The sequence below is a fragment of the Liolophura sinensis genome, chromosome 1, assembly GCF_032854445.1.
Source record: "Liolophura sinensis isolate JHLJ2023 chromosome 1, CUHK_Ljap_v2, whole genome shotgun sequence".
Taxonomy (NCBI): domain Eukaryota; kingdom Metazoa; phylum Mollusca; class Polyplacophora; order Chitonida; family Chitonidae; genus Liolophura; species Liolophura sinensis.
In genome coordinates this window covers 21,336,026-21,352,662 of record NC_088295.1, presented here as the reverse complement: position 1 = coordinate 21,352,662, position 16,637 = coordinate 21,336,026, and the positions used below count along the sequence as shown (strand labels likewise).

Here is a 16,637-nt window from a genome sequence, read left to right as displayed (position 1 = left end):
TTTGTAGTAAATTATTTTAATTAAAAATCAAACTTAAAATTCTCAAGATTTTCAGAATGAACTGTCAAGTATTATGTAGTTTACTGGAAACAAGGCCAACTGGTACTGTTTTCTATTTATCACAGCTTCATTCACTTGGCCAGTCTGATCAGAAATTATAACAGAATGATACCTAAACCTCTACCTTCACATTAAATACAATGGTTTTCTTCAAACAAATCCATTACATACAATTGCTCATCCTCTTGAGATGGAAGTTCTAGAAATGCTATCATCTAAACATGTAAAATGCAGCAAATCTGTAACTCTGATAACCATCAAGGTCAAAGTTATCTTTCCCAAAATATGCTTTCACTTTAGCACGACTTTGTAATTTGCATGTAGATTCAAAGACGATTAAACTATGAATATTAAGACTGATATCATCTGTGGTTGACCACATTTTTTATCTCCTCCATATCTACATCTTTAGATAAATGAACTGTGAAAAATATCTCATTCAGCATTTACCAACATGCAATGAATCACTTTGACTTGTCACACCTCTAAGAAGTGTGAAATTTATAAGTATAATCTAAAATAGCACCAATTCAATCACTATCACTGCATAATACTGGGATCAAGATTAATGAGGATCATCACAAAACCACAAAATACAAGTACACAAGCTATGTACCTTTGCATACTATGAATTAAAAGGCTGGAATGTCTACCTAAGTACTTCAGTATAACCATAATCAAACCATATATACAGGTAACAGTTATATGTACCACCTGAATGTGTGATTATTGTTTAGAGCATCATCAGGTATCGATCACCAAATACAGGCTAAATGCTGCTCTGTGACATCCATTTTGGCAACATTATCTCAGTAAGTGGACACTTTCCCACAAGTCAGCCAATCAGAGCCGTGCTACTGTTGCACAACTGAATATCATATCTCCTCTGTCTGTATAGATGACGACGAGCAGCACGTCACAGATTCAATTTCTCAGTGAATTGAATATATCTGACTCTTACACGGTCTTCAAACCCATTTTCTGCATCAGCTGAAAGGGAATCATTGATGAACATTAAAACCCAGCATATCTATTGATGTATAACATGATATATTGTTATGTTTACAGAACTAACCAACTAATACATAGACACCAGAATGTCACTGATGCTAATAATTTTTCTGTTATGGTCAATGTATTTTTATTAAGTTAATCAAATTTACAAAAAATACTTAACATTACCTCCTCATAGACAGTCCAAGCCATGGCACCCACCAAAGTCCTCTTTAAAGTTCTGGGTACAATACCACGGAAAAACCCTGTCCAGCCATCATTCTGAAATGGTTAGTTCCGCGTAAATTTGCTCATGTGAATATACATACACTGTATTGCATTATACACCTTTGTCACAGATGGTAAGTTGGAATCTGTAGCATATGCGTGTCATTCATAACACAATCTTTATTGACAATAATCTCAGTCCGGAGTTCCATGGACAACAAACGATAAACTTCTAAAACCGTTATTCTGAAGGAAAGTACTAAGCTAGTGATAAGGCTTGGCAATCTCACCATGAGGAAAGATGAGATTATATGATGAACTCACAATTTACAAATTTCAAACGTTTTATAACATGCTTATAGTGGGTATCAGTACCAGATGCATTTGTTTTCTGCCTAGACCAAATATTTCTGTACATCAGGTTTTTGTTTATGGGTACACATATGTAATAAATGAAGATTTTAGAAAATTTTTCCTTAGCAATGCCAATATCAAACACTGAGAATGGAACAGCCCATGTTACAATTCAAATATTTCTCTAAAATTCAGTGTCTGGCTTTGTTTGTTTGGGATCTGAAGTTTCTGTCATTATTCAATACATGTACTTTGTCTCATAACAGTGATGTGACCATACCCACAGCATAAAACATTTAATATGATGTTCCATATTTAATGACTTGAGTATGACGGCCGTACATGGGAAGGTCTGTCAGAAACCTGTGGTTGATCGTGGGTTTCTCTGGGCTCTGCCCGGTTTCCCCCTCCATAATGCTGACCGTCATCGTTTAAGTGAAATATTCTTGAGTATGGCGTAATACAGCAATTAAATAAATAAATGAATATGATGTAAATACCTGGTAGACATAGGCAATGGTTGTCCTTAACCGAGAAAACTTGTGAGGGTACAGCTGTGAATGTGTTTTTATCACATCAGCAGGTTGAGTTGAGAAAGATGCCAGCACCCCTGCCAATAAACCCGCAGAAAAGTGAACTGCAGGAGAGTACTTTTCCAAAATGGGGCCTGAAACAAAGAAAACTTTTACACATTTTTTGTATTCATTTACTTGGCATGTCTTGCTATATAATGCACACTTACCCTATTTCTTGTATTATTTGGGATACCTGGTCTGCTCATTTTAGCCAATATATATGTAATTCTAGCAGGAATATTGAGTTGCTTTTTTCTCATGATTAGACCATCTAATGAACAACATACTCCTATCTTCAGTTTTCCAAAAGGATGGAAAAGAAATGTAATATTCTACTTTCAACACTACTAATATCTGTCCCAAAGTTTAGAAGAATTAGGGTAACATTTTTTCTTACAAGTACACTGAACAAATTAGGTTTCCCAGTGTAAAACAACTAAGAATGCTGAATAGAAAGTACTTTTTATGCTGGATAATGAAACTGTTGGTACACAATAATTGTTAATGGTTACAAAAAATTGGCTTCCAAAGCAGAATTTCACAAAACACTGTTTTCTCTTTTAATACTTCATATCTCAAAGATTTTCATTAAAGCTATATAGAGATTTGGAAGAACTTTTGTGCACAGGTAAGGCAAAGACTAAAGATCAATCGATTATGTCACCATTGTCAGATAAAACACAAATGCATATTTTTCGCTTACTTGTAATAATGCCTTGCAGAGTACTGTTTGTGCTCGGAATGCCTTCTAGTTTTATATTTACTTGATTGTTGTTTAATACCATACCTAAGCATTTTATGGGTTGAAGACATCTATGTATCTGGTGTAAACCACCAACCTTTGACAAGTTACTGGCAAATTTCACTCAGTGTGTGACGTACAAATACATATATGCCTGCCATATTACTGGAAGAAAAGACGTCTTCAACGTACAAATGGCCACATGAAGACTGTCAACCACTTTTTGTCATCAAGGCAACACAAACAATGAGACATTGAGTTCAAGTCAGGTTCGAACCTGTTCTTCAGCGAACTCAGCAAACATATTTGTAAGTTTACCTACCCGATGGGAGAGATTGTTTTATTTCCAAATAAAACATGAGGTAGAGGCCCGAATATGGAACATCTCTTAACAATGTTGGAATCATACCACTAAAGAGACCTGAAAAAGAACATTGATATTTGGCTGCAAATCTGGTCCAAAAAAAAAAAATAATTTACCTGATTAATTAAACTAAGCTTTACACTGTATAGAGGATTATTTCATTATAAACCTGCATGTGCAGAGGAAAACAACCTCTTGAATCAGTGACACCTGTATAAGACAACACCTGCTTATTGTCTTTCAATGAAAGACTAGTATTCAAAGTATCTTTAATGCGATTGCTGAGAGTTCTAGCTTCCTCTCCGGCCGTACGTGGGAAGGTCCATCAGCAACCTGCGGATGGTTGTGTGTTTCCCCCGGGATCTGTCCGGTTTTCTCCCACCATAATGCTGGCCGCCATCATATAAGTGAAATATTCTTGAGTGCGGCATAAACCACCAAGCAAATAAATAAATAAATAAATATACTGACTTTAAATATTTTTTGATAAGTAAAACTTGTTTTTAGCAGGGCTTCATCACATCACCATTATCAAGAGCAGTGTGACGTGTTCATGTTTATTATCGACTAGGCAATATCTGGCGATATCTAGGTGACTAGGTAAGTGACCAACCACTTACAGACGCTTTCCTGAAATTAGACACATCAGAAGGATATTTTATTTCTTCCATGGCTTGAACTGTGCAGGTAATGGCTTCATTTCAAATGGAAGCCTAAGTTTCATGAAGATATGTTGAAAAGTGATAACAACTGACTCAAAGATAAAACCTTCCTCTGAGGCTACATATACACCTATGAAAGGAACGTGAACACAGCAAGTCCAAAACAAGGTAGTTTTTACCAAAACAGAAAAATCAAGTATAATGTCAACATCTTCATAGCATGTTTATCAAGCTCAAGAAGATTCATTCACATATTGTGAAAACGTTGAAGACAGCTGACTCAAACACAAAAGCTTACATTGTAACAGTGAATGAAAAATGCAAATATCACTAATTATTCAAAATGAGTAAATCATCAAATCCTATTCATCATTCCCACCAAGTTTCATAAAGATGACATGAAAACTGTTGGAATATCTGACCCAAACATAAAACCTTACCTTAGCCAACAAAACTAAACAGTACTAGCTAAGATAAAATGCGAAAATCCAAAACCTGATAATTTGAATAAAAATAAAAATATACCTAATTATTTAAAAGCATTTATTTAATGAGGTCTTCAAAGCATGCTCATCGTCCCCACCAAGTTTAAGCAAGATGGTGTGAAAACTCTGGCAGCAGGTGATCCAAATAAAAAACCTTAGTCCAAAACCTGATAATCTGAATAAAAATGCAAACATTCCTAATTTATAATCAAAAAGAGTAAATGTCCAAATCATGTTCATCATTCCCACCAAGTTTCATAAAGATGATGTAAAAACTGTGAGACTAGCAGGTGCAAACATAAAAGCTTACTCAAGTGACCCAAACAAAAAAGCTTACTCAAGTGACCCAAACAAAAAAGCTTACTCAAGTGACCCAAACAAAAAAGCTTACTCAAGTGACCCAAACAAAAAAACTTACTCCGACACCAACACTGACACCACTTCTCCCCTACAATTGCAATACCTCACCTTATTTCATAACAGCAAACTAAAAGCCCAAGTCTTGGAGAACACTTGATTGCTCAGAAACTTGAAGTCAGTACACATTGGGAGACCTTGGTGGCCCAGAAAATTAAAGCTACATGTATCTACAATCATACAAGGTGAAATTAACTTTTACTGTTTCTCCACTCCTACATGGAGGCTATGCAGGCTTCCCATTTTTGCCACATTTGGCTTATACCTCAACATATAAATATACAATACAGATTCTTATCTCTAGGTAACTCACCTTTTCCACCCTCTGTTTTGTAGATGGATAGCAAAGCCTTTGACATACTGCTATAGCCAAATTCCTTACTCTGCAATGAAGAGAATGCAAACGTCAAGAAAAGGGGTATAGTACATTTGTACATTGTAATCCATTTTGTCATAGGGGGACAACAACATAGGAATATGCTTACACATCTTGTCCGTACTCACTCTCTTGTCCCACAACATCTGTTGCTCGAAAATAAACTGCATAACACTGTATATACGGCTTTTCTCTCAGCATGTGTCGCAGAACAGCAAAATGGGTTACTACAAATGGCATCAAATTTTACCAAATTCTAGGCAAAGGGAAGTATAGGTACTGCAAACATTTTGTGGCAGACATGCCCATGATGTGGCATTCGTTATTAAGTCCTGCATTTTCAAAAGGTAACCACGCATCTTTTGTGGGTGTGACAGGTTTGGGTTCTTATCATCCTCTTTCATACATATAAAACAAAGTTTTGTGAATTACATTATAAACAAGCATACTTTACCTCAAACCTTGTCTTAACAACAGTAACGGGAAGAACTATAATGCCAGCTACTGTCCTAGCACTTGCACCCATTACTCCATTTTCAAACATTCCAGGCTTTTCTATCCTAACAACACAAAAGCATTCAAGGAATTACTAAGTATATCAGGATTATGATGTAGCAAGCATTCTGACCTGAGATATCATCCCTAAAAACCCATAAGTACCATAAACCTGAAGTACATATATACAGGCCATCTTTATAAAGCCCTTTCAAACAGGATCAATATTAGATTAGAAGATCGGATGAATGACAAACTATAGCAGCTGTACCAAGTTGAAACTAAAAACAGACTTGAAACAAATGAAGCAAAGTACCTTTCTTTCTTGCTTCTAAAACTTCTAGTAATGTAAAACAAATTTAGTTTAGCATCGAAAAAATCACTTTCCCTGATTTAAGGGGCCAAACCCCAAAGCTTGATATGAAAAAGCATGTTCTTAATTTATTTCTTTATTTCAGTGGTGTCCTCAAGAATATTTCACTTCTATGACAGCAGCCAGCATAATGGTGGGAGGAAACCAGGCAGAGTTTGGTGGAATTCACAACCATCCACAGGTTAGCATGTCTTTTAGTGTTGAGAATGAGCAATACATGTACTTTGTACATCTAAGGACTATAAATCGGGTGACAATATACCGATTTGCCAAACAGAACATGTTTACCTCACAGTTGTCTTAATCCAATGTAAGGTGCCAAAGTAAATACCAATGCCTGGAACACATCTGGCTAAAGACTGGAATAAAAAGAGCTCAAGAAAGTATATGCATATTATTCAAACTTTGTATAAACCAGTTTACTTCCTTGATCAAATATTATTATATGATCCCAGAGGACAATTTCATAAACTTAAAGCAACCGGTTAAATCCTAAAATTATAATCCACATAAAACTCTTAAATATTTGCATCAAATCAACAAAACTTTGATCGCTGATTGTATACTGTGGTAGTACCATTTAGGCCAAGTTTGCACATCCAGCTTGAAATATTCTGTAAAGAATATTAAAATTTATAGAACAGCTTTGTGACACAGACTTAGGGCTAAATACCAAATCTTTTCTCATGCTTACCCCATGGAATGACAAGGAGGCCATATTTCACCGGCTATGTGTGACCATTTGCCAGCTATCATGTCATCGCTGCTCTAGTTTTACTCTCTATGCTGTACATCTTTAATTATAGGTTCCTATCATAAGCAAGCAAGTTGCATGCAATGTTAGATATCAAGGACAGCACTGTACACAACTTCTCCTATTGTCTGTATTGTCAGCAATGCTTGAGCTACAAGTCAAAATATTTCAGACCTAAGGGTACATATGTAGTGTTAGTTGATGAACTCACAGGTACTGTACCTCTCCACAGTCTAGCAAAAGACTCTGTCTTCACCACAGAGCGGAACACTCCCACAACCCCAACCTGCGGGCACCTGAGAAAAATAAGACTGATGTCACTAACCCAAACAGCAGGACCATGCAACAACTCTGTCAAATTATCATCAGGGCATGCAAGACATCAATGGAAGGATTGTTCTCAGATATTATTACTGTATAAAAAGATAGATTGTAATAATATTTTTTACACAAGAGTTTAACTGGTGCACAATTTGATATACCTGAATGAAAACTTTCTTTCTGTCTTCATCATTTTCATATTTTTTCACAACCAAGTATACTTAAGTTACATTATACATGTACCCTGTGGTGATGGATGACTGAAGTCTGGTCTTGACCAAGTCTAAAGGCTGGAAGATAATTGTTGAACATGTTCCGCTGATAGAACCGGCAAGAAATGACCTAAACACTCCCGGCTGAAAGTACACACCACAACATTACATGTTTAATACAGTTGATTCACTTACAGGTTTAGCTCCCCATTGGAAGAGTCATACACAGTGAAAGAAACAAAGTTGTTCAACTAGTGACATCTTCTGCTTCTGTAGAACCATCACCTATCACCTTCAAATTATTTATCTTTAAGGTGGGTTATTCGTTGATTTAGCCATAACTTAATGCTGCAGAAGCAAAGTGCAAACTAGACAAAAAAACAGTATAGACACATACATTTCTAAAGTAACTGTGCCTACACTGTCACCTGGGACTCGGGATACCCACTTTCCAGTTTAAATGTACTTACGGAATTGGTTATAAATGCACTCCACGATGAATATTTGTTCATTTGATTGGTTCCAATATCAGATGAAGGACTTGTGACCATCCTTACACATGCTTACATCTTCAATATGCTCCTGAAATAAATTATTGATCTGTATTCAAGATCAAGCACAACCTGTTCCAAGTAATTAACCTGCATTTGGCAGAAGTGAGAAGACAGGTGGGTGAAAAATAACATAGAAATTAAGGTATAGGGAAATGAACAACACTGGACCATATTCTAAGAACTATGACTAACAATATTTAGAAATTACAGTATCTTAAACAATAGTACTGCACAGCATATGTAACTTGTGAATGTAAACCAAGTTTATAGTCTTGAACATACATGTACATGTCTGTCAAGCAGAGTTTAATTGATATTCTTTCATGTTATTTATTCAACATCCCCCCCACTTCCCCCAATTAAAGGCAAAGAAGACACTAAAATGAGGTATGTATCAAATGAAAGACCATTAAAAACAGTCCAGGAATATAGTTGGATTTTTTTCTTTCTTAAAACTTGTTCAATCTAGTAAAATGCATCTCAATACTTTATTCTATGGTGACCTTTTCTGACCATAATGCTAGCTATGACATCACAAAAGGTGTTTACTACTTAACACACATTAGACTGGTACATTTCATCATTCAAAATGCATATACATATCAGTTCTTCAAAAAGCATAGAGAAGTTGACAGAGTAACATCACAAAGTTTCTTTATAGACAATAACCTCTTGTTTATTTTTTCTGACATTTCAGTGTACCTTGATACATCTGTAAAAATATATCAGAGGTTGTTATGCATATAGAAAATTTGTGACATATATATAAAGGTATGAATGCATTCGCCCACTTGGCCTTGAAACAAATTATTTCAGACAAAAGATACAGATGTGATGTAACTGATACCTTCTGAGTCACTTCTGAAAGCCCCGTGCGGAACACCCACCTTACATACTTCACTTCAAAGTGGTCTTTGCCTGTAATTGAGGTGTAAGTAATTAAAAGGCACAAGTAAAACGGCATGCGCTCAGATGTCAGCAGTATCCAATTCATTCATAGAGGGCCAGTATAACCCCATCTTCCTTTCTTTTTGACTTTTTAATTGATTGGCGTTTTGTATAATAATCCCAAAAATTGTGTAATATCTCACATATATATCACAGCACTCAGTTTTATCTCTGTAAATGACGGCCATCTCAGCCACAATATACCAATAAGGTGAACCATCATATCAGGAGTCTCACTTAATCATGCAGCTATATTTGGATGAGAGAAGGATGGGGTTCCTGCAAACTAATGCGGATAAAAGGCCTCCACCTTTTCTCGCCTAAATCTGCGTGAACCCATTCGGCGTGAACGACATTATTGTCGTTCGATAGATATTTCCATGTGTCGCAGTATTAGCTGGAAATTTAGCAACATTCAGCGTTATAGGTAAATAACCATGTTGTTGTTGTTGTGTAACCTCTTCAAATACAGCCTTGCATATATAGTGTTACATTGACAACACTCGAATGTTATAGATGATAACGCAGTCACGAAAAGAAAGTGATTTTGCTTTCTTTCTTCATCTAGCTGGCAGAGCTTTTACTCCAGATTGTCAGCGTAGTTTAGCCCAACAGATGTGCAGCCACATCCACACAAATGGCAATGCTCGCCATTTTCATATTTGGACTTGACGCGGTTGTCTCCCCAGCGCCGACCAAACAGGTGATATTAAGGAATACAGGTTGTCAAAGCCAACATACATGTATAGCCTTTCTGAAGCATGGAAAGTCCAAATTGAAGGCTTGGGGGTGAGAACTACTTTTCATTTTTTGCTCTAAATTTTGAACTTTGGATGCAGACTATAACACAAATAATGTTCACCCTACACACATTTATAGACAATTTTGACAATTACCGTGTCATATGAATCATCCAAAGTTTACAGTTTATGTCAGTTACATTTCTTTAGCTGTTGAATGATGTGAAAAACATGATAACATACAAAGAGAAATGTATGTTTTAGCCCATGTCAATATCTTTGAACATAATTAGATTAATCTTAATTACTGGTCTTTTTATGTACCGTACCTTGCATATATTCACTGTTTTAAAATGATTATTTTGAGCCCTTTATTGTTGGGTTGTGTTTAGTACAAAGCAGGATATGATCACAAACAATTAAATTTGCAGATATCTGACATCAGGAGGCCGTTAAATCACCTGTTGGCCTACCGGGTCGACTACTGTTCAATAGTCTAGTCCTTCTAGCCATATTCAGCTGTCTGTAAAATCAGTCATACTTGCAACCAAAGTTGCCTTTAATCAGTGACGCGTAACAACACAAGCTCTGCGTATCGATGTGTTGGGAGTCCATATTCTTGCAAAGAAAATGAAGTTGAAACGCTTTTATAATTTATGTTGTTAAATTCCATAAGCCTTGATTCGACATTACCTCGGGTGACGTCCTAATTATTCAGAAACATGTAGCATGCTGTATATTGTGCTAAGTTAAATATGTTTTGACAAAGGGCGACACCAGTTACCTAAACTGCCATTGACTTTAATTTAAACCCTGTATCTAACACTGCAGTATTTGATATTGTTCGCACGTTTTAGTACAACAAAACCTTCATAAATGAATTGTATGTTATATCTTGTAGTCTGTAATCTCACAGCAGTATGGATTTTAAGTTTCATGTTAGGAAATTCTATTATATAAAAAACAATGTAGTTTTTTTTCGCTGAGGCAGTAATGTAGCTGTGTTACTGCATGGGGTTTGATCTAACTGCTTGTTGGTGCACGTATTGTAAACCAAATTACTCTCCATGCCCATTGCCCATCGAAAAACAAAGACAATACTTACGTTTATATTCATGTACATGTACTTTCCTTTATGCCAAGTTTTATAGCCAGATAAGGAGCTACAAACTATAATATTTTTAGGTGAGCAGGCTTAGGCACTGCAAATTTTACTCAAAGAAAGTTATATAATTTATCTAATTTGCTGCTCTTTAACTGTATCAGATACTCAAGTAATTGTATTTTACACTTATGATGGCAGCCATTCATATGGGCAATGGAAACTAAGCGCCCAAGGGAAACCGTGGCATGATACCTGTCCTGAAATCGCAATTGAACTAGCAGGAGCTGGGTTCGAGTCTGTAGTTTCATAACTGGTCAGGAGCAAGTGCTGTTGATACTTTGCCAATGCATTTGTAAACAATATGGATGAATTGCTTGATTTGCCAACGGTAGTCCGGTAGTATATATGTGTATTTCCCTGAATGGGTATTTTGAGTCCGTTGATTGCTACTGAAACCCAAACTTTGAACGAATCAGCCGCAACTTAATATCCACTGCAGATGCTCATCCCAGTATAAACTTATGTACGAAATTTGAAAACCCTGGTATGTCTTAAATTGTGTTCACATGACAAACTTTCCATTCATGTGTAATGTGGTGCTATACATGTATATAGAAACCAGAAATTTGATTGAACCTATCTATTTCTTCCCAGCATGGACCAGTATACAAAATTTGATTGAACCTATCTATTTCTTCCCAGCATGGACCAGTATACAAAATTTGATTGAACCTATCTATTTCTTCCCAGCATGGACCAGTATACAAAATTTGATTGAACCTATCTATTTCTTCCCAGCATGGACCAGTATACAAAATTTGATTGAACCTATCTATTTCTTCCCAGCATGGACCAGTATACAAAATTTGATTGAACCTATCTATTTCTTCCCAGCATGGACCAGTATACAAAATTTGATTGAACCTATCTATTTCTTCCCAGGCGGACCAGTATACAAAATTTGATTGAACCTATCTATTTCTTCCCAGCATGGACCAGTATACAAAATTTGATTGAACCTGTCTATTTCTTCCCAGCATGGACCAGTATACAAAATTTGAAATTTGTTCAGTGGAATAACAATTGTACTACATGCACAAAGTCCAGGCATAGCTTATTTCATACTCTGAGCGTCGGCATCGAACAACAGGGAAAGCAACGTTAAACAAAATGTGTTAGGGGTGTTATCTTAAAAAGTATGCAGGTACTGAGATCATGGTTTGAGCACATGTAGAGCACGTAACACGTGGGGGTTATTCCATCGTTGATTCGGTGTGTACATTTTAAATTCCCCAAATTACTGAATTCATGACTTGCTGTATTGTGTACTTGAATCAGTGTTAAACTAAATGTTAGGGGTGGTATCTCAAAAATACTGCATGTATTGAGCTCAGGGTTTGTACATATGTAGAGCACAAATAACATGAAGGGGATATTCCATCCTTGATTCAGTGTTAACATATTAAATACCATTAATTACCAAATTCCTGGCTTATTGTATTGTGTACATGCATCAACATCAATGTTGAATGAAATGTTAGGGGTAGTATCTCAAAATATACAGCATGTATTGACCTGAAGTTTTACATACATATAAAGCTCAATGACACAAGGGGATAATCTATCGCTGATGCCCTGTGTGGATATTAATTACCATAAATTATCAAACTCACGATTTCAGTACTTCATGTTTGGAGCTGGAGTTTGGCATTCGTGGGTCTCCTACAGGCGAGCTCTCTGATAACCTTACTACCAAATCTAAGTTGTTGTATGCCGTACAGAAAGATTTATTGCATCCCCACTTAATTCAGGCTATTCCAGTGGCCAAGAAATTATAACCAAAGTGTGATGTTTCTTGTCCGCCATGTGTTCCTTTGTACGCCTGAAAAGATGAATCTAAGGCAACCGTGCACTGACTAGTTAATTGATTCGTGTTGGGATGTGAGATACTGACACCAATGGCACCCTTATGGAATTGTTAGGATGCGAGATACTGACACCAATGGCACCCTTATGCAAGTGTTGGGATGTGAGATATTGACACCAATGGCACCCTTATGCAAGTGTTGGGATGTGAGATATTGACACCAATGGCACCCTTATGCAAGTGTTGGGATGTGAGATATTGACACCAATGGCACCCTTATGCAAGTGTTGGGATGCGAGATACTGACACCAATGGCACCCTTATGCAAGTGTTGGGATGCGAGATATTGACACCAATGGCACCCTTATGCAAGTGTTGGGATGCGAGATACTGACACCAATGGCACCCTTATGCAAGTGTTGGGATGTGAGATATTGACACCAATGGCACCCTTATGCAAGTGTTGGGATGGGAGATACTGACACCAATGGCACCCTTATGCAAGTGTTGGGATGCGAGATACTGACACCAATGGCACCCTTATGCAAGTGTTGGGATGCGAGATATTCACACCAATGGCACCCATATGCAAGTGTGTCTTTGTGGCCGCTGAAAGCAGGCAAACCCCTTTGGCATTTATTTATTTATATATATATATATATATATATATATATATATACTGTAATTCTTCAACCTTTTTGCATGTTTGCATGGTGATCATTTAAGTGGTAATTTAAGCGTAATTCTGTGTAGACTGATAAAATTATACTTTTCCTTAAGTCCTGAAATTGGCCAAAAATGTGTGTAAATTGCTCTTTCATATGCAAAAAGGTTGAGGAATTAGAGCACATGTGGCACCATCATTAATGAACTGGTGGTTTGATGCAAATCTTGTGCTTACATGCATTAATGGCAGCACATCTAATAGCCACAAGTATGAAATATGTCTTTTGTTATGCTTTACTTTATATATATGATCTTAGAAACCGATCAGTAGAGTGTTAAAGAGATGGAAGTCCTAACAGTCGCCAGATCAAAGTTGACCCTTTTGTCTTTCCTTTACTAAACTGTAAAATATCTTGTACTATTTTTTACTGAAGATTATGAGCATAGAAAATCGTACAGCTGTACAACATCAACATGGTACGTGGCAACCACGCAGACTTATGGTTATAACGAGAGTCGAACCAGCGAGGGATGGATTTGAGCCTGTGACCCATTAGATCTGCGAGTGGTCTATCTACTTCAGCTGCATGGAGGAGCCAGCAATGGCCCCCATATATATTGCAAAACCTGGAAAAGTCTTTGATTCAAATCAAGGACGGAACACCCACCACAGCATACCAATCCATTAACATCACCCCATCATAATTTAGGATTGAAATTTAGCAAATAAAAACAATAACTATAATGAATTAAGTTAACAAAAAAGTTTATTCATGACCAGATTCTCCAGAATGAACAGATGCTATCCAATAAATTACTATTTGTACCACTGAGACCATCTAATAACTTTAACAGTGTCATCTGTTGATGCAGTATTAACGGCTCACTGAATGGCCCCATGGGTTTAGACTTTTGAAAATGAAAAGTGTTTAACACAATAGATGTGTGCAGAAGGGAGGTAACCGAGGATAACCCTGCACCAGTGGTTGTGCTAAAAGAGGTAAAGAGATCAACTTGGGCCAGCCAGATAACAATATATATGGTATGGAATGATTACTAATAGCGCTGGAAAAAAAAACTACCAAAGTTTAAAGAAAAGAATAAAACCCTGACTAATCAAAAACCAAAGGAAAGAATTTTGGCAGTGAGCTGGTTTACGTCTAAACAAGCAACATCTGACTGTCTCTGAGAGTTGATTACTATTTTTCATGTCATCTGGAAAATTTTGTTGCTTCACCAATATGTATTCTTATTCTCTTTCTTGACAATCAAGAAAACTGTACAAAAAACCCAACCACTGACTGTCAACTCTGACATGTAAAAGTTACCTAAAATAATCCCTTGAATCTAGCACGTCATGGTGATTAATTCATGTCAGTTAGTTTTTGGAAATCTAGATGTGCACAAATAGGCACATACATGTTTATTTCATGTGCAATGAAGGTTTTCAAGGTTAAGTATTTGGTTTTCTGGACAACACCTAATACAGAATGGTCATCAATTTTTCTCCAGCAACAAACTGATGTTGTCAATTTGTCTGTGTAACAAAAAATAAAAGGAAATAAAATCTGATTTTATAAGGGTTACTTCTATAAACATAATTTCGATTGTGGTATTTGGAAAATCTGATTTTCATGTTATAACATACAACAATGGAAAAGAGGTACTAATACTGATTGGACAAGGCTTTTTGGTTCAACTGAAACGGCATCTGAGAATACCTTAGTGATGATCCAAACAGTTTTGGCAGCTGTATTATTTGTTTGTGGAGGCCGCAGTGGGATTCAAAACAATGATCACTATTATTGAGACATTGTTGGATTGTTGATAAAGCATCAATACTAACCAACACGATAACCATTTAGATTCACACTGATGGGAGCAATGTTCAAATGTAGCTACTCTTAACAGCCATGGTGTAAAACAAGTCAGGAATCACACCAATCATGTCTCAAAGAACCACCTGACTAGTGTACAAAATGCTAACAGGAAATGGTTGTTCACAGCCCAAAACCTATTCATCTACATAGGTTTTCTGTTCCTATTTACAAACATCAAGATATTTCAAATAAATAAAATCTGGCAATCTGATTAAATTGTTGACAGCTCAACAAGTCTGAATATGTCTATGGAATCTTGGGGCTTGGTTTAAGTACCAGACTCAAACCACACACACCAAACCTAGAACCACACCTTGATCAAGGGATGTAACAGACCTGTCAGCAACCTGTGTAAAACGACTGTGCTCCAAGCAGGGAGAGCAGCAGACAAATGACCCGTATTCTAGAGGCTACTTAGCACAAACAACAGAGGCTGACCTTTAACCTCAGTTCACACTCTGACCATTAGCTACGTATCAGTCAGTACTATACAGCTGTGGCCTGACCTTGTTGTATAGCTGCTAACAGATTACTTTTCATGCGCACATACAATCGTCCTTTTGTCCAGGGGTTTTGTAACTGTAGAGGTTGATAGTCGTCTCTAAGCACCCTCTCTCTGGCCCCGATCACTGCCACCAGACAGAATTCATTCAGCTGTTCCTCTGGGTAGATCGGGCCACTGCGGCCCTTCATGCACACAGCCTTGTTCAGCTGTTGAACAACCAGGTTGATTACCTCCCTTGCTGTAGTCTTTGGTGTGACGTGTAACTTAACACTGGTGCCCTTTGCCAGCCCAGTCTCATACGCAGCATAGACTCGTAAAATACCAGACTTTGAAGTCCTCTGCGAGGTGGCTGCAGTCAAAGGGTTAAGTTCCCTGGTGTGAAATCTATCACTGTGAGAGTGTGTCGGTCCAGACAACAACTCTTCATTTGGATCATAGAATTTAGCTATTTTCTGGTTATCCTTCCCAACACGAATTTGGTTAGATTCACAGGTCATTGCATCACAAACGCTTTCAGAATTATTATTTTCATTTTCTAAGTCTGTTCCTGCCTGCTGTGGGGATTGCTTAGGCGATGGTAGAGTCTTAAGTACACTCAGTGGAATCCCACCACGAACATTTTTGTCTCGAGCGAAAGATATTAAGTCCATAATCCACCGCATGGCTTTCCACGCCTTCTCTAGGTTTTGTTGTAAGCTGTCCAGCAGATCAACCCGTTCTTTGGCTAGGTTAAGCTCTTCATTGGAAAAGGCCTGCAAACACACAAATATACAAATTAGCAAAATGCTCGTCATACCGTTTAAAGGTTCTAAAAATCCTAAATGAGTAGCTTCTGTTCCACACTGAAAACTTTGGTATGCACGTACAATAGTTCACATAATTAATAATATAACTTAAATCTCTTCATCGTACTAACAACAAGTCCTAAAATACTTTTTTCCTTGTGAAAATTTTTTTTTTT

At 36.9% G+C, this 16,637-nt stretch overlaps 2 protein-coding genes across 9 annotated transcripts in view; both read right to left on the bottom strand.

Annotated features, from left to right (window-relative positions):
- Positions 1-2: 2 nt before the first annotated feature.
- Positions 3-15,745, bottom strand: LOC135475438 (mitochondrial glycine transporter A-like). Of its 7 annotated transcripts, none has more exons than XM_064755346.1 (12): positions 9,151-9,566; positions 8,813-8,883; positions 7,882-7,993; positions 7,443-7,555; positions 7,090-7,174; positions 6,413-6,483; positions 5,711-5,816; positions 5,194-5,263; positions 3,275-3,373; positions 2,136-2,302; positions 1,243-1,335; positions 4-1,050 (listed from the first exon to the last, which is right to left on the bottom strand). In XM_064755346.1, the coding sequence occupies exons 3-12, from the start codon at positions 7,960-7,962 to the stop codon at positions 1,018-1,020; spliced, it is 918 nt and encodes a 305-aa protein (XP_064611416.1). In that variant the 5' UTR covers positions 7,963-7,993; positions 8,813-8,883; positions 9,151-9,566; the 3' UTR covers positions 4-1,017. The 7 variants fall into 7 exon arrangements, with proteins under 7 accessions (XP_064611455.1, XP_064611408.1, XP_064611416.1 ...); XM_064755354.1 differs by having other exon boundaries at positions 9,224-9,566; XM_064755370.1 differs by having other exon boundaries at positions 9,350-9,566.
- The window catches only part of LOC135475401 (ankyrin repeat and fibronectin type-III domain-containing protein 1-like), a 77,195-nt gene continuing 74,598 nt past the window's right edge, over positions 14,041-16,637 (bottom strand). For both annotated transcript variants that reach the window (XM_064755289.1, XM_064755298.1), the window contains one exon: positions 14,041-16,428. In XM_064755289.1, the coding sequence (XP_064611359.1) occupies positions 15,658-16,428 (771 nt within the window). In that variant the 3' untranslated portion in view covers positions 14,041-15,657. The remainder of the gene's footprint in view (positions 16,429-16,637) is intronic.

Bases quoted from the DNA above. Each gene is read 5' to 3' on its own strand.
- LOC135475438 (XM_064755385.1), bottom strand. From the start codon at position 7,962: ATGGTCACAAGTCCTTCATCTGATATTGGAACCAATCAAATGAACAAA. The intron at 5,264-5,710 runs GTAAAGTATGCT...TCTTCATTGCAG, and splicing joins TTGTTAAGACAAGGTTTGAG to AGTAAGGAATTTGGCTATAG. The intron at 1,336-2,135 runs GTATTTACATCA...TAACCATTTCAG, and splicing joins CCATTGCCTATGTCTACCAG to AATGATGGCTGGACAGGGTT.